General features: G+C 46.9%; 1 protein-coding gene across 5 annotated transcripts in view; it reads left to right on the top strand.

Annotated features, from left to right (window-relative positions):
* ADGRB1 (adhesion G protein-coupled receptor B1) overlaps positions 1-26325 on the top strand; it is a 525063-nt gene that overhangs the window by 392300 nt on the left and 106438 nt on the right. For all 5 annotated transcript variants that reach the window (XM_033935216.1, XM_033935215.1, XM_033935214.1 and 2 more), the window contains exons 21-22: positions 6786-6855; positions 17753-17819. In XM_033935216.1, the coding sequence (XP_033791107.1) occupies positions 6786-6855; positions 17753-17819 (137 nt within the window). The remainder of the gene's footprint in view (positions 1-6785; positions 6856-17752; positions 17820-26325) is intronic.

The following is a 26325-nucleotide window of genomic DNA, read 5'->3' as shown; positions in this document are numbered from 1 at the left end:
CCCTGAGCCACAGGCACCAGAAATATAGGCTCTATACCACCTAAAACACAGTATTTTTAACAAAACTGCAGGTTCTATCAGTGCTACCCTAAAACACAGGATTTATAACAGGATTTTCCCTACTTTAGTCACCCTGAGCCACAGGCACCAGAAATATAGGCTCTATACCACCTAAAACACGGTATTTTAAACAAAAATGCAGGAAGAGGAAATAAGATTTAACAGAGGAAAGAGAAGGATTTATTTTTTTGTGCTTTTTTATATTTTTTTTAGTAAGAAACAGGGAGGAGAAGAGAAATTAAGCAGATATAATGTGAAAACCAGTGAAATGCTGAGTAACTTAGCTTTTAGAAGTTCACAGGGCAGCCTTGTTTCAGCAATGTCCCAAAGATGGTATACGTAAATTCTAATTAGTACCAATTAATGCAATTGTTAGTGGCTAATTATTGGTACCGATTGACTTATTAAACAATTAAGTTGCATGTACAGCTTCAGTCGCCATATATAGAATCTGGGGGCCATGCGGCTACCAAAACAACATGTCCTGCTGCTAATCCCAATCCGCCGGTTCTTTGGTCCTCTTTCAGGAATAATTTCACTTGGAGCGGTAGCAACTGGACTAGCCTGATTCCCGGAATGTGACAGCCTGCCTCTTACTAAGCACCCCTCCCAGGGTTACCAGATTGAAAATCCGAATCCATGGCCTCGCCCCCCCCCCCCCCCCGGGTCCCCCCCAGTTCCACCCACAGCCCTCAACATGTCGCTTTTCGGGAGGGCATCTGAGCATGACATCACAAAAGCCGTCCGGACCCCCCCCTCCCCCCCGGACATGTCCTCGATAAGGAGCGCATGTCCAGGGCAATCCGGACGTCTGGTACCCCTCCCCCCATCCCTTGCTACTGGAATTCACCCTCTTGCTTCTCCGCCTTCCCCCCTGACCGTTTCCCTACCTAGAAAAGAGACTTTTCTAAGTGAATCTTTTGTAAACCTTACCAGAATTCCCAAGTTATTGTCTCTTTTCTCTGTCATCAGTTCCTGAGTCCTAATTGAGTTTTAGGTCAAGTCCCTGTGAAGCTACAGATCCCAGCAATCTTTTCTTCTCTGGCTTGATCTTTCTGCAACCACCATTATGTCCTTTCTCTGAGGTTTTCTTTATAGCGTCCTCTGTATCTCTGGCTAGTCGCTTTCTCCCCGTCCCTGAACTCTTGCCCGTTGTGTGAGAAACCCACTTCATCTCGCCGAGACGGGCTGTTTTCTCCCACCTCGTGTATCCACTCGCTTCTTTGATTTCCCCCCCCCACCCCCACACACTTTCGTTCATTTAATCTCTGCCTTGTCTCCTCTCTTTTTCGTTTCTCTCTGCTTTTTAATCTTCATCCTCGGTTTGTCCTTGTTCTTTACCCCTGCCTCACTTTTTTTTTTCCCCCTAATTCCTTTCTTGCGCTCATCATTTTAGCAAAGAGCAGAAATAAACAAGAGTGAAACATGTTTCCATAGCAACCCGGGTTTCTGTAAGTAAATTAACTCAGCCCAGCAGTGCAGTGCGGTTTGCAGTATCTCCCCCCCCCCCTCCACCTCCCTCTGGCACGCTTTATAGAAATGTGACTAGTAATGTGACATCTGCCCCTCTTCTTATAAGATTAAGAACATACATAGCCATACTAGGCCAGACCAATGGTGCATCTAGCTCAGTATTCTACAGATCCTACAGATGCCAGATTTTCTCTTTAAAAGAAAGAGGACACCTGACCCCCCCACTTTGTTCCGTCCCCAGCCCCGCTCAATTCCACCCCAGCCCTGCCCCCCCCCCCAAAAAAAAAACCTCATGTCTCCTTCCCCAAGCTTAGGGTCACGTCCGGAGGACTTCTGCGTGCACACGTGCATTTGAGGTCATCACTTCGATGTCTGCGCATGCGGCCCCCCCCCCCCCCCCCGAGCTCGGGGCCTTCCAAACCCCAGAAAACTGCCAGGTTTTTGGAAATCAATTTCAAGTTCAGTTTATTTAATATGCTGCAAATATAAAGCCAGAAGGCAAATCTAAACGGTTTACAATAAAAAATTAAAAACAAATAAATTAAATCCCTCCGTGTACCCGGACAGACCTCTAAAAAAAGGAGCAGCGTGAGTTTGAACCCACAATCTCAGGGTGCTGAGGCTGTAGCTTTAACCACATGCCCTTCCTCTTTCATATTTTCCTTCTGGGGTCCACCCTTTTCTGTGCCTGTACTACTCACCTTTCCTCCATGAACTGAAATTTCACCTCACAATCATCCTGCAGGACGTAGGTGTGAAACATAGAAACATGATGGCAGTTAAAGGCCAAATGGTCCATCCGCAGCATCCACTGTCTCCTCCTCTCCCTATTGGCTAAGGCTCTTTACACCTGCATTGTGATGTCATAGAACTTTACGGTTATAGAAGCATAGTAACAGGATGGCAGATAAAGGCCAAATGGCCCATCCTGTCTTCCCATCCACAGCATCGACTATCTCCTCCTCTCCCTATTGGCTAAGGCTCTTTACATTTGCATCTCCTCTTCCTATAGGCTAAGGCTCTTTACACTCGCATTGTGATGTCATAGAACTTTACGGTTATAGAAACATGGCCTATCTCCTCCTCTCCCTAAGAGATCCCACGTTCCTGTTCCACGTTTTCATGAACTCAGACACAGTCTTTGTCTCCATCACCTCTACAGGAAGACTAAAACAGAGGCAGTGCTATGTGTCTTCCTGCCTCCTTTACTAGGGTAACCATATTTTCCTACAGGAAAATCCAGACCCATGGCTACGCCCCCAGGGCATCCCAGTTCCGCCCCATTCCACTTGTATCACACCCCGTTCCACCCCCCCAGTCCCACCCTCAGATGGTATCGGCGGATGCCTCCACCCCCCCCCCCATCCTGTACGGGTCATTCATAAGAAACTATATGACTCCTCATTTCGTACCAAGGACCCAAGACTTGGAACAACCTCCCGCTTCATCTATGACAAGTATGATTTACATATTTATTTTATTTTTATTTATTTATTCAATTTTCTATACCATTCTCCCAGGAGAGCTCAGAACGGTTTATATGAGCTTATTCAGGTACTCAAGCATTTTCCCCTGTCTGTCCTGGTGGGTTTACGATCTATCTAATGTACTGGGGGTAATGGGGGGATTAAGTGACTTGCCCAGGGTCACAAGGAGCAGCGTGGGTTTGAACCCACAACCTCAAGGTGCTGAGGCTGTAGCTCTAACCACTGCACCACTCTAGAAATCAAAATGTAGCAAATGTGATCCAAGTGTAGGACAATCCAGCCATTGTGACATCACTGATGAGGTTGGCTCTTATTGGTGGAATGAGGCATTATGACGTCACAATACCAGCTCTGGTTATCAGAGGCTGAAGCTTTTCACTCATTCATTTTTCTATACTGTTCTCCCAGGGGAGCTCAGAACAGTTTATATAAATTTATTCAGGTACTCAAGCATTTTTCCCTGTCTGTCCTGGTGGGTTTACGATCTATCTAATGTACTGGGGGCAATGGGGGGATTAAGTGACTTTCCCAGGGTCACAGAGAGCAGAGGAGGCTTGAACCCGCAACCTCAAAGTGCTGAGGCCGTAGCTGTAACCACAGCGCCACACCCTCCTCAGGAGATTGTCTCATGAGGTGTCTTCCCCCGTCCTAGCCACCTGCTGCCATCGCGGGGGATGCCCTCCTGCGGATGACGAATGCCCGGGGCCTGTTGTAGGGGAAAGCTGAGTAGCCTCCTCCAGGGTACGAATGGTGCACAATTTTCCCTCAAGAGAGAAACGTTGTGCAAAAGGATGTCTCCAGCGGTACTTGATATTACGCTGAGTGGAGCACCGGTTTCAATCCAGCTCGCCGCCGCAATGTCACCGAAGCCAGGTCCTGATAACGCTCTATCTCAAAAGTGTCCCATTTGAGGTTAGGCTGAGCTCTAGCTGCCCGCATGACTGCCTCTTCAGGAAGGGGCTAAAGACTCACCTCTTCTCCCCAAACACATAACTTCAGCCCTAACCTGCCTCTATTACCTTGACCGGAGTTCATGCCCTCAGTAAGACTCTTGTCAGGAATCCACCACATCCTATTGTCATCCATCTTAATGTAAATCTTATTGCACTGAATCCCAGTTGAAATTTGCGGTATAAAAGGAATTGTATGGTATGGTATAGGCAGGGCAGGATTAATTCGTCGAGGGCCCTTAGGCACACAATTACACTGGGCCCCCCGCCCCACCCCACCCCACCATGCGCCCAGGCGGAAACAGGAAGCTGCGTCAGAGGGAGGCTTTGGGCAAGCAGCACCGCTTGCGCATTTACAGTTCCTGTTGCCTTTCTTACCCGCGTTGCTTGCTTGTCTTACTTTCCATTAAAGGAGGGGGGGCCGCGTTGGCGATCGGGGTGGGGCCCGTGTTGCCGATCGGGGGGGGGGCCGCGTTGCCGATCGATGCTGGAGGGGCCCATCGCCGTTTGGAAAAAACAATGTTGATGCCCTCCTTCATCGGGCCCCCTGACCATTTCGGGCCCTAGGCACGTGCCTACTGGGCCTATTGGTTAATCCTGCCTTGAGTGTAGGACTACATCTCCCCCTCCCACTTTTACTAAGCTACCTGTAGAGGTTTCCACTGTGGCCCAGAGCGCGAAGTGCTTTGACGCTGCTCTGATGCTCATAGAATTCCTATGAGCATTGGATCCGCATTGGATTGGGCCGTGGAACAAATCTCCATTCCGGCTTAGTAAAAGGAGGGGAGTGGCTTATGCAGTCCTGTTGTTGTGGTTATCTTAACCAATTAAATGCTGAAAATTGGCACTTAACCATCTAAGTACCAACTCCACCCATCGGGCATTTTCTGTGGATACGATTAAATGCCACTGAAAACGACCAGTTTTGCCCCAGACAAGTGATTTAAATGGCCGGGAGCCTCTTCTGGCTGTTTAAATCATTATAAATGTCAGGCCCTGCATATCTAATTTAGTAAAAATCAAGTAAGCGTACAGTGAATTAACACTGAAAAGTGACATCTGTTGCATTGTTTGCCACGGTTTGCTTTAGGTATATTTTGTTAGGCTCTGGAAGTTAATTGCAAGTAGTTTGAAGAGCAGAAGTCATGGTTGGTCGTTAACATGGTGCAGTGCACACTGATTGGACAGTTTACCCATGCGCTCTTTGAGGCCGCATTAAACTCGCACTGCATCAACCCTGAAATGCGTCGGGAAGGTTGCATTCACGCTGCAGACCGTCAACTAGACTGAGAACAGGGCCGAGGCATGAAGGCACACATTCAACACCCTTCTGGGGAAAGAAAAGAGAGGGGATGGTAAATAGGAGGGGGGAAGCTGGGGGTGCGGCTCAGGAAGTGGGTGTATGAGCGGGAGTAGAGGAGGCAGAGATTGCAGTGGAAGCAATCTAAGCAAGGCCTCCTCTGGATCAGAGACCCACTGGATAGAGAATGACACGGTGACAAAATTCATCACCGTTCCCGTCCCCGCAGATAACCGCGGGAAACCATCTTCATGTCATTCTTTAAAGAGAGAGGGAAGAATCAGAGTATGAATGGCCACAACCACTGACCCGCAAGCTTTGCTTTGAAGAATGCTGGTGTAGAAGGACCGAGGTTGAAACAGACACTACAGAATGACAGTCTCTGGTATCCAGAGCAGATATTGTGATGTCATAATGCCTCATTCCACCAGTGCCTAAGAGCCAATCACATCAGTGATGTCACAATGGCTTCATTATCCTTGGTTCACATAAGAATCAGAGTATGAATGGCCACAACCACTGACCCGCAAGCTTTGCTTTGAAGAATGCTGGTGTAGAAGGACCGAGGTTGAAATAGACACTAGAAAATGACATGGGATTATTTCCTGCGGTTATCCACGGGGACGGTGATGAATTTTGTCACCGTGTCATTCTCTACCACTGGATAAGAGAGTGTGTGTGTGTGGCGGGGAGACTCTCTTTTGCCTTTTTTATTCCTATTGTGGAGGTTAAGGAGTTTCGGAATGGGTGTTTTACTTTCTCTGTTGTTGAAGTATTTTTGAGACCATTTACTCTGATGTTTTGGAGCGTTTGGGTTTTTAAGATTGCATTGTTGTTTTCATGATGTGGCATAAGTAAAAACACAAAAGAACGGTGTAAACTGCAATGTTCTTGACGTTCCTTTTTATTTCTTGCAAAAACCTTCAAACGTTCTCAAAACAATTATCCACATCGATTATGGTAATGTTCAGCGGACCCGACACGGGCCGTGTTTCGGCAAACAAGCCTTCCTCAAGGGTCCCAAGAGGGATCTGTTGGTGAAATATGCAAATGTGGAACACGTGATTCGAATCTTGAAGAAACTAATCGATGCGAAGTCTGAAGCCAAAGGAATGGCGATAATACACAGTTGAACAGTTGATTCGTTTATTCAAGATTAGAATTGTCTATTCCACGTTCGCATATTTTGCCAACAAATCCCTCTTGGAACCTTGAGGGAGGCTGGTTTGCCGAAACACGACCCGTGTCGGGGCCGCTGAACATTACTGTAATCGATGTGGATAATTTTTTGAGATTGTTTGAAGATTTTTGCAAGAAATAAAGGAACGTCAAGAACATGGCATCTTCCGCAGTTCTGTTGTACTTGGATTGCTCCTTTTCCTGAGGAAAATCGGGTCTTCCTTTTTTTACTTTTCTTATGTGGAATAAATAAAGATATATTTTTGAAAATCCATCCGAGTTAAGGGAATGGACGTGTGTATACAGAAATTGACTTGCCTTTTCCTTCCCTTCCAGGACTGCCTGCCTTGGTTGTGGCTATTTCCGTGGGATTCACAAAGGCCAGAGGTTATGGCACTGCAAACTAGTGAGTAAGATCGTGCTTTCTTCCTTCTGTTGTAACTCGTTCCCTAGTCCTTCCATAGGACGTCCTTCACAGTGTCTGGACTCTGGCAGAGCACAAAGAAGCATTTTACAAGCCCTCATAAATGGTTAAGAAGCATCAGTAGATTTTGTAAACCGAGAGAGTTGCGTCCTATTTTTTTCAGCCTTAGGAAGCTTACTGCAGAAGGGAAAACAGCGGGAAGGACAACTGGGGGGCAAGGAAGGACAGACTTGTCAAGGTGAACCCAATCTTCCTATCCGAAAGAGCTAGTAAACGTAGGGTTAACAGACGTTCGGATTTCCCCGGACATATCCGGGGGTCCAGATGGCTTTTCAAAATCCAGCATTTTGTCTGGGTTTTGAAAAGCCTCCTCAAATCGCGTCGGGCAGGGAGGAAGTCCGGCATGCTCGGACTTCCTGCCTGTCCGACAAGAGCAGGCAACGGAAGGGGGTGGGGGATTAGGGCGTTACAGGGCAGGGATGGGCAGAACTGGGCGGTCCTGGGGGCGGGTCTAGGGGGTTCAGATTTTCCAGTTGGAAAATCTGGCAATCCTAAGTAAACGGGAAGTGATATCTTCCAGTGGTGGCCGCATGAGAGGTGAAATGGAGTTGTACTCCGTTTGTGTAATGCCAAGGTAACTGGCAGGCTGCAGTAACATCTAATCACCGCCGTAGAGAGCAGGCATTGATAGTGCTGGGAAGTCATCAAATGGATGTAACTGCCTCTACATTTTAAGCAGGGCTGCCCAAGTCCGGTCCTCGAGATCTGCTGGCAGGCCAGGTTTTCGGGATATCCACAATGAATATGCATGAGAGAGATTTGCATTCCAAGAAGGCAGTGCAGGCAAATCTCTCTCATGCATATTCATTGCGGAGATCCTGAAAACCTGGCCTGCCAGTAGATCTCGAGGTCAGCCCAGTTCTATAACCATAAAGCTCTATGACCTCACAATGCAGGTGTAAAGAGCCTTAGCCAATAGGAAGAGGAGATGCAAATGTTAAAAGCCTTAGCCAATAGGGAGAGGAGGAGAGAGTAGATGCTGTGGATTGGGCCATTTGGCCTTTGTCTGCCATCATGTTACTATGTTTCTATATAACACCTTCTACAAAAAAGAAAATCTAATGTTATAATAAAAGCCATTCAGAACTTCAAGGCATGAAGAGCACGGGACTCTACCAGTTCTGGCCATATGTCTTATTGTCATGTCTATATTGTAATTTATGTAAATTATGCCATCTCTGTCCTGTCTTGATTATTATGGATGTACTTTGTAACCCAATTGAATGAATAAATAAATAAAATAAAGGGAAGGGGACAGAGATCAGGAGGTAAGGTACCGACAGGCACTTTAAGGGGGCAGTGCTTGAGAGGGCCTATGCAATCCACCCTACAGTAACAAGCATTCTTCTCCGATTGGCTTTCATATGGTGCATAAGGGAAAGAACGTGCTCCACGGCGGCATCAGCCACCATCCCCCTGATGCTCTGTATTTACTGCAGCATTCGTTGCAACTGGTGAACGGATTCTGGCGGTGAAAGGAAAAAGTAAGCGAGACCGTGGGGAGGGAGCGATGCTGGAGCCGCGTCGGAGTCGAAGCCCTGCCACCGCACGTTCCCTCCGCCGCCGTCCCGCCCCCCTCCTCTGGCGTACGGGACCGCGGCAGAGGGAACGTGCGATGGCGGCGGGGCTCTGATTTCGACGCGGCTCCTTTTCACACTGGCGGAGCTGCGCTGCCACCTGATGGAGGGAGGGAAGGGACAGCGGGCCAGATCTCGGCGACGACAGGAATGGCTTGGCGGTGCAAAGTTATAAACGGTTGCAACTGAAGCAGGCTATTCAGGCAGGGTTCCCTGAATGGAAACCTCTCAATAATCAATTTAGTTTAGATTTCTTATGCTTTCAAGCAGACTTCCTGGGGCACCAGGCCGCACAGTGGTATAAATTATTATCTGGCTATTTGAATAAGAAACCAAAAACTGGACTTAGAGATATTTGGCACATTGAGATTAAGCATCAAATTAATGCATCTCAGTGGCCACGTATTTGGTCCAGGAGGATGAAGTGTACAATGTCTGCGTCTATGAGACAAACATGGTTTTTCCCGTTGCATAGAGCAGTGTTCTTCAACCACCGGTCCATGGACCAGTGCCGGTCCACAGAAATTTCCTGCCGGTCCACAGGGCCAGCACGTGCATCAGGCCCAAAACAGTGTTCTTCAACCGCCGGTCCACGGTGCGATCGATGCGGCGTTATCTTCGAGCCAACTCCCTCTTCCTCACTGATTTGGTGCACAAAGCCACGGGCAGCGGCTCCTTCGGGCGTCCTGCGCCTGAACCGGAAGCCTTCTCTCTGACGTTGCAACGTCAGAGGGAAGGCTTCCAGATGAGGCACGGGACGTGCAAGGTGCAATTAGTACTATTATGAGGGCGGGGTCTGGGGTGGAGATTGGGTAGAGATGGGCGGGGTCTGGCCCACGGACTTAGCCCCGTGTTCTTCAACCGCCGGTCCACGGACCAATGCCGGTCCACAGAATAATTCTTTTATTTCTGCCGGTCCATAGGTGTAAAAAGGTTGGAAAACACTGGCATAGAGCACCCTGGAGCCCTGTTCGTTTACAAAAATTGGATTGCTCTAAGTCTAATAGATGTTGGCATTGTCATCTCGAGGCTGGAACTTTAGATCATTTATTGTTTCCTTGTCCATTTATTAAAGCTTTTTGGCAGTCAATTTGGGATCAAATAAATTGTATGCTAGAAAATCATGAAGCATTGTCATATGACACAATTTTATTTGGCATGTCTATGAGAGCTAAAAGCCAATAATCTGCTAATAATAATAAACTTTTAATGATTTTAACAGGAGTTGCCATTCAGCAAATAACATATAACTGGAAAGATTGCACAAGATTAAATTATTGTTTTTGGTGGAACTCGGTGTGTCGCATGTATAAAATGGAAAGAGCGCTAGCAGTTCAAAAAGGATATTTTAATAAATTTAAGGATGTGTGGGGGCCATTAATAAGTTATTATAATGATTAATCAGCATTTTTCCCTACTTACTATATATATATTGTTGGAGGGTGGGGGGTGGGTTTTTGAATTTCACTAATAAATTATAGAACAAATGGTATATGTTATTATACTAGTTTTTAAGCCCGTTACATTAACGGGTGCTAGAATAGATGTGTCTTGTCTGTCTGTGTTTCTTTATCTCTCTCTCCTTGGCCGCTGTCTGTATCCTTCTGTCTCCCCTTCCCCCCCGAGCAAACCTGTCTGCCCCCAGCACCCACCTCCCCCCCAAATGTCTCTCCATGGCTCTCTTCTGTCTTCCCCTCCAGAGCAAAGCTGTCTGTCCCCTTTCCCTATCTCTCCATGGCCCCTTCTGTCTCCCCCCAGCACACCCCTCCCCCCAAAGCAGCCCCTATTCTTCCCCCCCAGAGCAAAGCTTTTTGCCCCAAGCACACCCCTCCCCCCAAAGCAGCCCCCTTTCCCTCTCCCGCTGACTCTCTCTCTGGCCCCCTTTCTCTGTCTGTCTTTCTGTCCCTCTCCCTGGCCCTGTGTCTTTCTTTCTTTCTGTCTCCCTCCCTCCCGCTATCTGTCTATCATTTTTCCCCATTTCCCTGTGCAGCAGCATTTCCATCCCACTTCCCTATGCAGCAGCAACAGCACTTCCCTCCTATCCCCCCCTTTCCTGTGTAGAAGCAGTAGCAGCATTTTCCCCCACTCCCCCTTTCCCTTTTCTTCCCTTATCTTCCCTGCTCCGTTCGGCCCCTCCCCCTTCTTTGACTGCCGTTGTCGATCCGGCCTGCTCCTGACCCTCCCACCGCCGACAAACCTCGGGACTCCAGTCGCATCGGCAGCACTTTAAACACCCTGCTTCGCGGCCTTCTACTGGCGATTTCCTCTGCCGCGTCTGTCTCCAACGATGTCATCAGAGACGCGGCAGAGGAAATCGGCAGAGAAGGGCGCGAAGCAGCGTGTTTATAGTGCTGCCTACGCCGCTGGAGCCGGGAGGCGACGGAGAGGGCAGGGGGTGCTAGCGGCCAGCAGCGGTGGAGAGCAGGGAAGGGCGCGCATGCCACTTGTCTTGCCTAGCGTGAGGCCAGACTGTAAGCCGCGCATGCGCACTTCCTATGTGTGCTACAGCTCACGGAAAACGGACGCACACATAGGAAGCGCACATGCGCGGCTTACCGTTTTATTATATTAGATTATGTAGTATGTAATGTGTGATTACAATTTTGGGGGGGTGGATTGGGGTTAAATCATCTTCTCGAGAAATTGTAGAGTTTCAAGTGATGTTATATATTGATTGATGATTTTCTGTACACTTGTTGAAAAATCTAAAATGAATAAAGGTTTATAAAAAAAAAAAAAAAAGGAATGGTTTGGCTTGTCTGCGTTAGGCCAAGGGCCATCCTATTTGATAGAACTGTTTTGGCCCTTGAAGTACTAAAGGTTTTTATCATCTTTCCACCGGTCAAGGACAGTAGATTTAAAAGATATCATAATAGAACTCTCTCCTTCCAGGCAGCATTTTGGGATAAAAGGGTCCTTTTACAAAAGCGTGCTACACGCTAACGCGCGCATGTTAGTCTAAAAGAGGGGGGGGGGAAAAGATTTTAAACGGTCGTCATCTATGTCTCCCTCTTTACAGTTTAGGAGACTCCTGAAAACCTTTCTGTTTTTGACGTTTCTTGGCCCTTGACTACTCATTTCTCTGGTGTCGGGTCAAAAGCGCACCGGGACAAAGGCACGCCCAGACACTTGAGCGCAGCGCGGAGACGCACGCTGCTCTAAATTACTGTTTTTAGGGCTCCGACGGGAGGGCATGGGGGGGAAACCCCCCCACTTTACTTAATAGACATCGCGCCGCGTTGTGGGGGGGTGTTGGGGGTTGTAACCCCCCACATTTTACTGAAAACTTAACTTTTTCCCTGTTTTTAGGGAAAAAGTTCAGTTTACAGTAAAATGTGGAGGGTTACAACCCCCAACACCCCCCCCCAACGCCCCCACAACGTGGCGCGATGTCTATTAAGTAAAGTGGGGGGTTCCCCAACAAAAACCCCCGTTGGAGCCCCTAAAAACTGTAATTTTGTGCGGCGCGTGTCTCCACGCTGCGCTCAATTGTCGGCGCGCACTTTTGTCTTTCGCGCCATTGTCTATGAACCGATGTTATATATTGATTGATGATTTGTATTGTTAGCTGAACTTTTATAAACCGCATAGAACTTTTTGGTATTTGTGGTCTAGAAATGGGCTTTTATGCTATGTTAGGTTACTGTAGAGCAGTGGTCTCAAATTTGCGGCCCGGGAGCCACATGCGGCCCGCCAGGTCCTATTTTGAGGCCCTCGGTCTGTTGATCATAATCACAAAAGTAAAATAAAACAGTTTCTTGATCGTATGTCTCTGTAGCTATAAGTGAAAATATTATTATTAAGACTTAGCCAAAAGGAAAGATTTATAACCTACAGTACTCCCCCGATATTCGGGGGGGGGGGGGGTTCCGTTCCAGGAACCCCCGCGAATATCGAAAAACCGCAAATATGGTTTTCCATATGGGGAAGTAGGAGAGGGCAGCTGGAGCGCTGGCGAGTGAAGGAAATCAGTCGCAGTATGCTCCGACTGCCTCTTCCTGTACTAAAGTCGGGCTATACCAATCAGGAGCTGCTGTGACACACAAATGAAAGTTTTCTAAAAGATAAGTACTACTTCATTCACTTATACAGAATGGAATGTATGTTATAAACCATTGGGATACATTTGCCGACTCTGTGAAATAATTTTCACAGTCAGCTTGTGGGTTGAAGAAATGACTACTGTATTTTTCGCTCCATAAGACGCACTTTTTCCACCCCTAAAAAGGGGGTGGAAATGTAAGTGCGTCTTATGAAGCGAAGATACAAATTTATTAAGCCTGCTGCCACCGCCACATCTTGTAACCCCCCTCCCCGCCGCCGCATATTTTTAAACCCCCCCACCACCGCCACATGAGTAAAGAAATACCCACTATACCTGAATGTAACCCACTTTAAACTTCAACTGAACTTAAGCTGAGCAGAATCCCTTCTCCTCTTTTGTTTTCAGCTTTCTAGATTCTATTTTACCTAAAATCATTTTGGTATTTCTATCTCGCCTTGATGTGTATATTCGCAATGCAGTCATGCAAATTTTAGTAAATATTAACAATGCTTTTCAGATTAAATTTTGGAAGGGATTTTACAGAAGGGACTTTCTAATAGTTTCTTCTGGGCAGTTCTGGCAGTTGTGCAGTGAAATGAGATGCATTCTGTTTGCTCTTTTTTTTCTGGTTAGCACCTTGCTGAGCTATTGGGCGGTGACTGCCAGTCTGACATCTGCTTGCTTAATAACGCATGCAGACGGTGTTTAAAGTGAAGAATTTGCTGGCTGAAGGACATTTTTCAAAGTTCCCGAGAAATCAAGGGCTAATATTTGAGTTGCCTGTTCTCCGCCGGGAGCTCCAAGGCCCTGACGTTGAGTAATGGCTCGCCGTGTACCACGCAGCACCCCAGTGTCAAACCTTTCTGCTCGCGCGCTTCACAAATGACTCGGCAGACGTTACTTAGAAGGGAGAGGGCTTTCCACATTAATCTTGATAGAAAACTTCAGAGCAGGACGGGTACTTCAATGAATATATCGGCCATCGGGGGGTGGGGGGAGGTGGAGTGAGGGAGGACTGCGTTTGCTGAGTATTGGATAAGGCCTGTCATCTTCTCGTTAACTGATTCATGCCTTGGAAAATCAGCGAGTAATTATTGCCTTCCCAGAAGTAGACGCAAGGTCATGTTCTTACTGCCTGAGTGTGTGAAGTCAAAGTGTAGAGCGTATCTGCTCAAAGCCAAATTTAAATGACTTTCACACTTCAAAAAAGACTTGGGAGGGGGGGAGGGAGAGAAAGGCTGCGAAGAGTGGCAGTAAGAACCCTAAACAGTGGAGAGAAGTAACGTGCACAGAGCAGCTATTCCAAAGCTACACAACAGAGGGAGCTAGCTTGCACTGAGCAACAGCCACCACCCTCATGAAAGGCACGTGGGTGGCGCAGCGAGGGTGAGATGCGCCCAGGGCGGTGGCGCTCCCTCCCCTCCCCTCGTCTCTGCCCACCCCCTGCCGCAAGCGCGACCTCTACTTGTTCACCGCTGCAAGAACTTCAACGTGCTCCTCGCGACCCCCCGTCGGCTCTCCCCTCCGACGTCACTTCCTGCCTGCGGGAGACACGTTACGAGGAGCACGTTGAACGTTGTTGCTTGCGGCGGTGAACAACTGGAGGAACGGGGGAAGGAAAGAGGGGGCGTGTGTAGTGCCCCCCCCCCCCTTACTTCGCCACCGGAAGAGAGGAAGGAACCTGCACAAAGCAGATGTCACAACAATCCTAAATAATGGCCTAGAGGGGAGTAACTTACATGGAGTGACAGGTGGAACTCTTACTATCTTACTGGACAAACTAGTTGGGTCATAACTGGTGTCGATGCGAGGAACAGTCTTCTAGTAGAGATGGTGGAGACAGAGACTGTGTCTGATTTCAAGAAAACTTGGGATAGGCACATGGGATCTCTCAGAGAGAGAAAGAGATAATAATTACTGCAGATGGGCAAACTGGGTGGATTATTTGGCCTTTATCTGCCATCATGTTACTATGTATCTATAACCATAAAGCTCTATGACATCACAATGCAGGAGTAAAGAGCCTTAGCCAACAGGAAGAGGAGATGCAAATGTTAAGCGCCTTAGCCAATAGGGAGAGGAGGAGATAGTGGATGCTGCAGATGGGCCATTTGGCTTTTATCTGCCATCAGGTTTCTATGTTTCTATAACCATAAAGTTCTATAACCTCACAATGCAGGTGTAAAGAGCCTTAGCCAATAGGAAGAGGAAATGCAAATGTTAAGAGTCTTAGCCAATAGGGAGAGGAGGAGATAGTGGATGCTGCGGATGGGCCATTTGGCCTTTATCTGCCATCAGGTTTCTATGTTTCTATAACCATAAAGTTCTATGACCTCACAATGCAGGTGTAAAGAGCCTTAGCCAATAGGAAGAGGAAATGCAAATGTTAAGAGTCTTAGCCAATAGGGAGAGGAGGAGATAGTGGATGCTGTGGATGGGCAGACTGGATGGGCCATTTGGCCTTTATCTGCCATCATATATCTATGTTTCATGTGCGAAACGTTATACATGTGGAATATGTTTTTATACAGTTGCATGGGTGTATTGTATACATGCCTACAGCAGCAAATGCAGTTTTTTGCAGCTTATAGCTACATCTCTGGGGGTGGCATTCGGGTGGAGTTGTTAAATATATGCGTATTTTATGAATGAAATTGCGTGGTAGCCGTGTTACTCCATAGAAATAAAGCAAAGCAAAATATAAGATGAAACCTTTTTATTAAACTAAATACATGTTTTTGCATAGCTTTCAAAGGCATAGAGAAAGTGGAGAGAGACAGATTCTTCAAACTTTCAAAAAATAAAAGAACAAGAGGGCACTCGGAAAAGTTGAAAGGGGACAGATTCAAAACGAATGCTAGGAAGTTCTTCTTTACCCAACGTGTGGTGGACACCTGGAATGCGCTTCCAGAGGACGTAATAGGGCAGAGTACGGTAATGGGGTTTAAGAAAAGATTGGATAATTACCTACTGGAAAAGGGGATAGAGGGGTATAGATAGAGGATTACTGCACAGGTCCTGGACCTGTTGGGCCGCCGCGTGAGCGGACTGCTGGGCACGATGGACTTCAGGTCTGACCCAGCGGAGGCATTGCTTATGTTCTTATGGGAGAGGAGGAGATAGTGGATGCTCTGGATGGGCCATTTAGCCTTTATCTGCCATCATGTTTCTATGTTACTAAAGTTCTGTGACATCACAATGCAGGTTCAAAGAGCCTTAGCCTATAGGAAGAGGAGATGCAAATATTAAGAGCCTTAGCCAATGCGCTTCCAGAGGACGTAATAGGGCAGAGTACGGTATTGGGGTTCAAGAAAGGATTGGACAATTTCCTGTTGGAAAAGGGGATAGAGGGGTATAGATAGAGGATTACTGCACAGGTCCTGGACCTGTTGGGCCGCCGTGAGAGCGGACTGCTGGGCACGATGGACCTCAGGTCTGACCCAGCAGAGGCATTGCTTATGTTCTTATTACCGTTGTCTTCAAATCAGAAATGAGCAAATGATGACATGTCAAAACATATAGGTGAAACACGAAAGCATTCCAATGAGTTGAAAACAACCTGGAGGTTTTTGACCAATAATTGGGATGGGGGCTTTAGTTTTCCTCCTTAGGCACCTGAAATGTAGGCCAGGGCTTTGAGGCCTACATTTCATGTGCCTACATTTTTGGAGAATCACGCTTAGCGGTGCCTAAGTCTCGCTCCGCCCATTGAAACGCCCACTTAGGCATTAGGCGCCGCAAAGCGTATTGCAATAGGGGGACTTTCTTTTATAGAATCGTATAGGTGCCTATCGCCCAATTACATTTTCCCCCCAACAATTATTGAGGCTAATAAGGGTATTTTGCTAATTACCCTCCCACCCCTTTTACAAAACCGCGGAAGTGGTTTTTAGCACAGGCCAGCCGCTGAATGCTCTGCGCTGCTCCCGACGCTTATAGGTGCCCATTATAGAATCAGCCCCTTACTGGTTATAAAGCCGGTGGCAAAATTAGCGTTTGGTCATTAGTTCATCAAATAGAAAATCAGCCATTTTCCAGCTGCTCTAAAGTCAGTGACGTAGCAAGGGTGAGAGGCGCCCCTCCCCCATCCTCTTCTCTGCCCCACCTCCTCCTGCCACGCACACCCCTTCCCTTCCCCTATACCTGCTGCTCGCGCCACCATTGGCTCTTCCTCTGGCGTCGCTTCACAGGAAGAGCCGACGCTGGCGCAAACAGCAGGTGCCACAAATGTTCAAAAAGGTATGGGGGAATCGACGCGCTTGCGTAGTAGTGGGGGGGGGGGCAGGGAAGGAGTAAGGCAGAGAGGAGAACAGGTGCTGGCACCACCACCAAGGGTGCACCCCCTCACCCCCTCCCTTACTATGCCACTGACCTGAGTAAGCAGGAGAGACCTATGACAAGGCACACTAAGGCCACTTTTTAGGCCAGCTTAGTTTAAGGACCCATAAGTCAGGCCTAACAATTACTGCCCAATGTTTGTTGGTTCAGGTGCGAGCGAATAAAGGCAGAACTACACGGCAGTCACCTGATCCACCAAAAGGATGCATTTGTGATAGGCTAGGCACTGGAGCACACCACGCTTTGAGACCACGATGGCCATCGTTTATGGCTTCAGAGCAACCAAGACGTTTCCATTTTTTGGACACTTAAGCTGAGCAGGAGTCCTCCACCCACAGTCTCACCAATAGAGGGTGCTGTTTTACTGTCACATTTTTCAATTGTGAGGGACAGGCAAGTTCTGCAGGACTCCAGGGAACATACCTGTCCTTAGCGACTGAAAATATTCCACCCCCTAGTGGTAGCAATGCAGCTGGAGGACACCTGCTCAGCTTAGAGGGAACACTAGGCTACCAGATGTCTGGGGAAACCCAGTTCTGTCCTCTTTTTAGAGGACTGTCTGGGTTCCCCGGACTGACTTTCCAAAACCCGGCAGTTAGTCCAGGTTTTGGAAAGCCCCGAGCTCCGGCCACGTCCGGAGGGCTTCAAAACAAGCATGGCGCGGTTGACGTTGCATGCATCCGCGCATGCTGGAAGCCCGCCAAACGCGGCCTGAGGGGTGGGGCTGGAGGCGGATCAGGGTGGGGCTGAGGGGCAGACTGGGATGGGGGGGGGGGGGCCATGCATCCAGGTTTTCCCATTGGCAAATCCGATAACCCTACCTGTAACCTTGGACTCTTTTTTTCTTCTTCTCTTTCAGCTGCTGGCTGTCGCTGGAAGGAGGACTTCTATACGCCTTCGTCGGACCGGCAGCTGCTGTTGTTCTGGTATTCCTCGACAGATTCTCTTCCAATTTGTATTATTTGGGGGGGGGTTGTATTCTTTTCCTTCAAGTTATAACCAAACTAACTCTGAGTTGAGTTGGCAAACGGGAGTAACTTTATAGAGTTGCCTGTCAGTGGCGTAGCGAGGGTGAGACCCCTCCCCCGCCCTCTTTACCCTACCCCCATCTGCTCCTTCCCCATCCCCCCCGAGTGCACCCCTTCCCCTCCCCCACCCTCTTTACCCCAACACCATCCGCTCCTTCCCCATCCAGTACCGCACCCTTCCCTTCCCCCGTACCTCTTTAACCCCCCCAACCTGCTACTCATGCCAGCATCGGCTCTTCCTCTGATATCACTTCCAAGGTGTGGGTCCAGAAAGTGACATCAGAAGAAGAGCTGGCGCGAGCGGTAGGTTGGGGTTGCTTCTCGCGCCATGAATGTTAAAAAAATAGGGGGGGGAAGAGAAGCGGCACGTGCGCAGTAGTGGGGGCTGGGGGCAGAGAGGAGAAGGGGTGCTGGTTCCCCCACCAAGAGGGCATCTGGGGTGGACCGTTACCCCCTTACTGCGCCACTGTTGCCTGTTTTGTTTTTTTTTTTGTTTTTTTTTTTAGAATTAATGTGTAGCCACTAATGCAAACTGCTAGCAGGTCTTTAAAAGTGCTTCATGTGTCATATACTGAACAGGGGAGGCCGAAGCCCCAAGTGAGCCCAGCAATATACCCAGGTCTGCCTAATGACTGAGGACACCAGCCACTGAACCCTCCCTTTTGCGTACTGAGGTCTGGCACCTCCCCGACCCCTGAATTCTGCTCCTTACCCCCCTGCCGGGTCCTCCACAGATCCAGTGTCTCATAGACAGTGCTAAAAGCTGCCTCTCTGGCTGGCAGGATGTATCCTCTGCCACGTTCCTGTGGGTGGGGCGTGGCTAGAGAGACAGCTTTTAGCACTGTCTCTGATATTGTAGCTGTGGAGGGTTTGGCGGGTGGGTAACTACCTGATAGCATTGGGGGGGGGGGGAAGGTGCCAGACCTGGCAGTGACGCACATGCGCTGGTGGGAGCCCATCTTGGTCCTTCTACCCAGAGTCCCAGCCACGCCACTGTTCGCTGGCTGTACTGCCCCAGCCACGGTGTGGTTCACATTCCTGCCATCCTGTTCTCACAGTATCCTTCGAACCCCTAAAACAGGCACGTCCAACAGGTGGATTGCGATCTACCTGAAGATGGCAGAGGGGTTAGAAGTAGATCACCCACTTGGCTCCATCTCTCCAGCAGCTCGCCCCGTCGCTAGAAGAGAGCTCGTGCCAGCAGGTCATCTGCTGAGGGCTTGCTGCCGCTGCTGATCCTTTGCCTGTCTCTTTTCCCTGCCTGCGGGTATATTGGGGGGCGCTTGTTGTTTTCGGGCTAATTTGTGGGTACCCCAGAGGGCCACCGCTCATGCCCTGCGTCATACCCGGTCTACTGCCTTTCAGAATCACCCATTCCTGCCCCTGCCTCAACACCCCTTAGAAGTGTGTTATATACCGGGCAATATCCACTCGCCCAGGCTTTACCTGAATACACTTACCTTATTAGTTGTGTCGTGTGATGGTCGTTAGTCGCTTTATAGTTCGCTTTCATTAAATGTTTTCGGGCAAACACAACAAAGAGTCATTTGGCGGGCTTTGCCAATTTTGTTCTAACTTGCCTATGCCTTGCCTTCAAATTGGTTGTGACTTTTGCTTGTCTCTGCAGTTTTATTTCACCTTGCCTTTGCGTTGATTCTTCACCAAGGGTGTCAAAGTCCCTCCTCAAGGGCCGCAATCCAGTCAGGTTTTCAGGAATTCCCCAATGAATATGCATCAGATCTATTAGCATACAATGAAAGCAGTGTATGCAAATAGATTTCATGTATATTCATAGGGAGAATCCTGAAAACCCGACTGGATTGCGGCCCTCGAGAAGGGTCTTTGACACCCCTGTTCTACACAGTGTGCAGAATTTATTAAATCGCGTGTGATGGTATTTGAACTTGTTTGGCAGTATTTGACTTTATCTGGTTTGCTGGACAGGTGTTTGAGTTTTTTTGATGATTGTTTGGTGGTATTTGATTATTGGTTTCCACCAAATAAAGTCCATTTAGGAACATCGTCACTCCACAGAGGGTTTTTTTGGTTTTCATTTGATTATTGATGCCAGTATGATGAATTCTTATTTTTACTTTTAGAACTGCATGTGTGGTTTTGGCATCTCCAGTTCTTGTATTGCACATCATTCAGGGGCCTTCAGTTCCTGTTGACCTTTAATACTTTGGGACAGTGACAGTTTTGGACCAGATTCATCCAGTGTTTACACTAAGCAGATTTGGCCTTCTTACATCCAGCCACCCCAGTATAACGAAGATGAATGTTCCAAAGAAGAGCAAAACCTACCACTTTCATGATGAATGGGAAATGGACTACTTCTTCATCATGGTGAAAGACAAGTGTTGTTGTCTAATTTGTAACGCCCCAGTATCCTTTGTCCAAAAGGGGTAATCTGGGACATCATTATAAGGCTCTGCATAGCAATAAGTTTGATGCTGATTTTCCACCCAAAAGTGAAATTCTATAACTGAAGCTCAAATAGCTTAAATTGAAATTGGCTACTCAGCAACAGTTGATGGCGAAGCCAAGGTCATGTTCACTGAAGGGGAATTTGTAAAAGACTGTTTTCTTGAAGCATGTGGCAATCTCTTTGAAGGATTTAAAAATAAGAGATCTCTAATGATGTCCCAGATTACCCCTTTTGGACAAAGGATACTGGGATGTTACAAATTAGACAACAACACTTGTCTTTCACCATGATGAAGAAGTAGTCCATTTCCCATTCATCATGAAAGTGGTAGGTTTTGCTCTTCTTTAAAGGTCCCCTGCGCAGTTAGCCTTACTCCACCCTCTCAATTATCTTTCAGACCCCTGGCTTGCAGCTCCCCCAAGATCTTCCTAATTAAACTCAAAGATCCTGATCATCACTCGAGCGATCTAAAGTGCGCTCTAGTGCTTCTTTAAGTTTGCATGACTGTCAAGACCTGTGCTTTTGCATTGACTGCAGCTTCTCCCCAGAAACCACTACCCTAGGTGACTGCCTAGTCCTACCTAAGGTTAGCCATGACCGTGACATAGAACCATCTGTGAACACTTTTTACTCGTTTTGCTTTTGTAATATCTACAATAAATATTCTTATTCGAAGAACCAAAAGAACGTGAAATAGTTGGGTGGAGGGTGATACTTGAGAACATAAGAATTGCCGCTACTAGGTCAGACCAGTGGTCCATCGTGCTCAGCAGTCTGCTCACGCCAGCGCTCTAAATGAGTCCAGCCTCACCTGCGTATGTTCCAGTTTAGCAGGAACTTGTCCAACTTTGTCTTGAATCCCTGGAGGGTGTTTTCCCCTATAACAGCCTCTGGAAGAGCGTTCCAGATTTCTACCACTCTCTGGGTGAAGAAGAACTTCCTTACGTTCGTACGGAATCTACCCCCTTTCAATTTTAGAGAGTGCCCTCTCGTTCTCCTTACCTTGGAGAGGGTGAACAACCTGTCCTTATCTACTAAGTCTATTCCCTTCAATATCTTGAATGTTTTGGTCATGTTCCCTCTCAGTCTTCTCTTTTCAAGGGAGAAGAGGCCCAGTTTCTCTAGCCTCTCATTGTACGGCAATTCCTCCAGTCCCTTAACCATTTTTGTCGCTCTCCTTTCGAGTAGTACCATGTCCTTCTTCATGTTTGGTGACCAGTGTTGGACACAGTATTCCAGGTGGGGGGCGCACCATGGCCCGGTACAGCGGCATGATAACCTTCTCCAATCTGTTTGTGATCCCTTTCTTAATCATTCCTAGCATTCTGTTTGTCCTTTTCCCTATCGCCGCACATTGCGCGGACAGTTTCATTGACTTGTCTATAAGTACTCCGAGTATAGCACCGGACATTCTGTATTCGTGCATATGATTTTTGTTACCGACATACAACACCTTGCTCTTATCCACATTGAACCTCATTTGTCGTTTCGCGGCCCATTCCTCGAGGCTAATGAGTCTTTCAGTTTTATTAAGATCTCTTTCTTAAGCAAAGGGCCTAGATAATAAATATGAATGAAATATATTTTTATACACTGGCTCTAAATGATGTATTTATTTCTTCAACTTAATTACACACCTACTCAAAATTGCTTTCAGTGTGTAACACCTAGTAGAGCAATCACAGGCTGGTTGTGAATTGTCGCATTTGTGTTCTTTTGTAGACCAGGCCTGTTTCTAGAACTCCAGGACTGAAGCTGATCACTATCCTTGTTCCTGGATGAAGCATCACTAAACATCTTAATTCACTCTTTAGTCATATTAAAAATTGACTACTGTAACGCTTTGCATAAGGGAATAACTCTAAAAGAAATACGCAGACTACAAATCATAGAAAACACGACAATAAAAATAATTAATAAAAGGAAAAAATGTGACCATGTGACTCCCCTTCTGAAGGAAAAGCATTGGTTACCGTCAACCATAGAATCACATATAAAATAGCATTACTCTCAAACAAAATTTTAACGAACAAAGCTCCTGCATTTTTAGAAAGACTCTTAATCCCTTATATTTCTATAAAATCTTTAAGATCGGAAGAGAAATCTCTCCTCCTAGTCCCCTCATTAAGAGTAATCTGTTCTAGGAGAGACACGATCTTTTCCGTCATGGCCCCCCAAATCTGGAATTCGCTCCCAATCAATATAAGGGAAGAAAAATTACTTGGAAAAGTCTCCTGAAAAGCTGGCTTTTTAAGGATGCTTTTAACTGAGTTATGCTTATTTTATATCCCCAGGATACTCGTTAGAGTAATAGTAAGGTCGATAAGCGAAAATTGAGCGGGTAACCTTTTCCCCCATCCTTTTGTTTCATCACCTTGCCCTTTTTGATTTGATTTAAAAATTGTATTTAATCCTTTTTTCATTTTTTTCCTCCTGTGTTAATTGTCTCGTTTTAGTAATGTGTTTTTTGGGTTTTTTTTACCCCAATTTTACTAGTACTTGTAAATCGCATTGAATTAAGATTTTGCGATCAAAATCAAATTTTTATTAAACTTGGAAACTTTTTTTTTTTCTTTTTTAATTACATCGCAACTGCAGGTACTGCTCACAGAGAAGAGGAAATGGTAAAACTCGAGAGCATAATATGAGGTTGCGGGGAGGAAGGCTCAGGAGCAATATTAGGAATTTATTTTCCATGGCGAGGGTGGTGGATGCCTGGAATGCCCCCCCGAGGGAAGTGGTAGAGAGGAAAATGGTGATGGAATTCAAAAAAGCGTGGGATAAACATAGTGGATCTCTAATTAGAAAGCGAAAGATGAACTAGGCCAGTTACTGGGCAGACTTGCACGGTCTGTGTCTGTGTATGGCCGTTTGGTGGAGGATGGGCAGGGGAGGGCTTCAGTGGCTGGGAGGGTGTAGATGGGCTGGAGTAAGTCTTAACAGAGATTTCGGCAGTTGGAACCCAAGCACAGTACCGGGTAAAGCTTTGGATTCTCGCCCAGAAATAGCTAAGAAGAAAAAAAAAAAAAATTTAAATTGAATCAGGTTGGGCAGACTGGATGGACCATTCGGGTCTTTATCTGCCGTCATCTACTATGTTACTATGTAAATTAAAGCCGGTACTGGACAGGCTTGCACGGTCTGTATCCCATGTGTGATAGTGTGTGGTGCAGTGGTTAGAGCTACAGCCTCGGCATCCTGTGGTTGTGGGTTTGAATCCTTTTGCTCTAGCCCTAAATGAGGAAGGATGCCGCATTCAAGCTCCTCCACGAACCCTTGGGAAAGCCTTTTGGGCGAAAAGGGTCCCGTTGGGCCATGCTAGAGACACTGCATTAAAATGATAAATAAAAAAAGAATTTATGCTTTCAACTAGTTTTTATTTCTGGATCAATAATACAGAAGTAAATAGACAAGCTACACCACATAAGGTGGCATTGAAATGAGCTGAAGCCAGACGTACAGTTGTTAGATGCTTTGACATTAATGACTCTGAAAGCCCTATTGCCATCCTGGTGTTGAATCTGAGGAGTGAAGATTTCAATTGCTCAAGTCACTTAATCCCCATTTGCTTCAGGTACATTAGATAGAGTGACATAGTAACATAGTAGCATAGTAGATGACGGCAGATAAAGACCCGAATGGTCCATCCAGTCTGCCCAACCTGATTCAATTTAAATTTTTAAATTTTTTTTTCTTCTTAGCTATTTAGGGCAAGAAGCCAAAGCTTTACCCGGTACTGTGCTTGGGTTCCAACTGCCGAAATCTCCGTTAAGAGCCTACCAGGACAGTTAGCGAAAAATGCTTGAGCATTTGTAATCCACGGTTCATAGACAAAATCGCGCGCAGACAACTGAGCGCAAGGTTGACGGCGCGCCGAAGAAAAACATTATTTTAAAGGGCTCCGACGGGGGGTGTTGGTGGGGAACCTCCCTATTTTACTTAACAGACATCGCGCTGGCGTTGTGGGGGGTTTGGGGGGTTGTAACCCCCCTCATTATACTTGAAACCGAACTTTTTTCCTGTTTTTTAGGGAAAAAGTTCAGTTTTAAGTATAATGAGGGGGGTTACAACCCCCTCAAACCCCCCACAACGCCAACGCAATGTCTGTTAAGTAAAGTGGGGGGGGTTCCCCCCCCCCACACTCCCTGTCGGAGCCCTTTAAAATAGTGTTTTTCTTCGGCGCGCCATCAACCTTGCGCTCAGTTGTCGGCGCGCCGTTGTCTAGCGCGATTTAGTCCCGTCACCGTAATCCACATAGAATTGTAGGGTATGTGGAATATAAATTATTTAAAAAAATAAAAAAAAAATTGTTGTAGGATTGGGCTGGGGAGGGCATCAGTGGGAACTCCACTAACCTGGGACTTGAGTTTGTTACTGGCCAGACTTTACGGTAGATATCCTGCAAACAACGGGATGGTTGGATAGGCTGGAGTGAGCTTGCATGGCAACTTCAGCAGTTGGAACCTAGGACAATGCCAGGTGGACTTTACAGTCTATGACCCAGAGCTGAGATTGTGATGTCATAATGCCTCATTCCACCAATGCCTGAGAGCCAGCCTCATCAGTGATGTCACAATGGCTTGATTTGATGGCAACTTCAGCATTTGGAACCTAGGACAATGCCAGGTGGGCTTTACAGTCTATGACCCAGAGCTGAGATTGTGATGTCATAATGCCTCTTTCCACCAATGCCTAAGAGCCAGCCTCATCAGTGATGTCACAATGGCTTGATTAGATGGCAACTTCAGCATTTGGAACCTAGGACAATGCCAGGTGGACTTTACAGTCTATGACCCAGAGCTGAGATTGTGATGTCATAATGCCTCTTTCCACCAATGCCTAAGAGCCAGCCTCATCAGTGATGTCACAATGGCTTGATTAGATGGCAACTTCAGCATTTGGAACCTAGGACAATGCCAGGTGGACTTTACAGTCTATGACCCAGAGCTGAGATTGTGATGTCATAATGCCTAAGAGCCAGCCTCATCAGTGATGTCACAATGGCTTGATTAGATGGCAACTTCAGCATTTGGAACCTAGAACAATGCCAGGTGGACTTTACAGTCTATGACCCAGAGCTGAGATTGTGATGTCATAATGCCTCATTCCACCAATGCCTGAGAGCCAGCCTCATCAGTGATGTCACAATGGCTTGATTAGATGGCAACTTCAGCATTTGGAACCTAGGACAATGCCAGGTGGACTTTACAGTCTATGACCCAGAGCTGAGATTGTGATGTCATAATGCCTCATTCCACCAATGCCTGAGAGCCAGCCTCATCAGTGATGTCACAATGGCTTGATTAGATGGCAACTTCAGCATTTGGAACCTAGGACAATGCCAGGTGGACTTTACAGTCTATGACCCAGAGCTGAGATTGTGATGTCATAATGCCTCATTCCACCAATGCCTGAGAGCCAGCCTCATCAGTGATGTCACAATGGCTTGATTAGATGGCAACTTCAGCATTTGGAACCTAGGACAATGCCAGGTGGGCTTTAGTCTGTGGCCCAGAAATATCAAAGAAGAGACAGGTTAATTTAATCGTGTATTTTTAATGAGAATAACTAATGGGCAGACTGGATGGACCGTTCAGGTCTTAATCTGCCGTCATTTGCTATGTCACTATGTTACGAGCAAGGCGTGAAGATAACCAGGTAGAAAAATTCAGAGATCAAGGATCCATAAATGAGATAAAACAAAACGTCTATTGAATAGAGCCACTGAGATATATGTGTCCAGTGACTCAACGTGGCCGTGTTTCGGCAAATATGCTTGCATCAGAAGCCCAAAGAATCGTAAATAAATTAGAAGTGCCGCAGACATCATGGGCAGTACACACTTACTGGAGAGGTTCTCCAAAGATAAGAGATCTATAACCCTTTAATGTGCCACTGTCTGTATAAAAGATTAGTGCTAGCACTTGTAACTTATTTAAAATTCCTTGGATCCCTGACATGGATGCGATTGCCGAA

The sequence above is a fragment of the Geotrypetes seraphini genome, chromosome 2, assembly GCF_902459505.1.
Source record: "Geotrypetes seraphini chromosome 2, aGeoSer1.1, whole genome shotgun sequence".
Classification (NCBI taxonomy): domain Eukaryota; kingdom Metazoa; phylum Chordata; class Amphibia; order Gymnophiona; family Dermophiidae; genus Geotrypetes; species Geotrypetes seraphini.
This window is presented reverse-complemented; position numbering and strand designations above follow the sequence as displayed.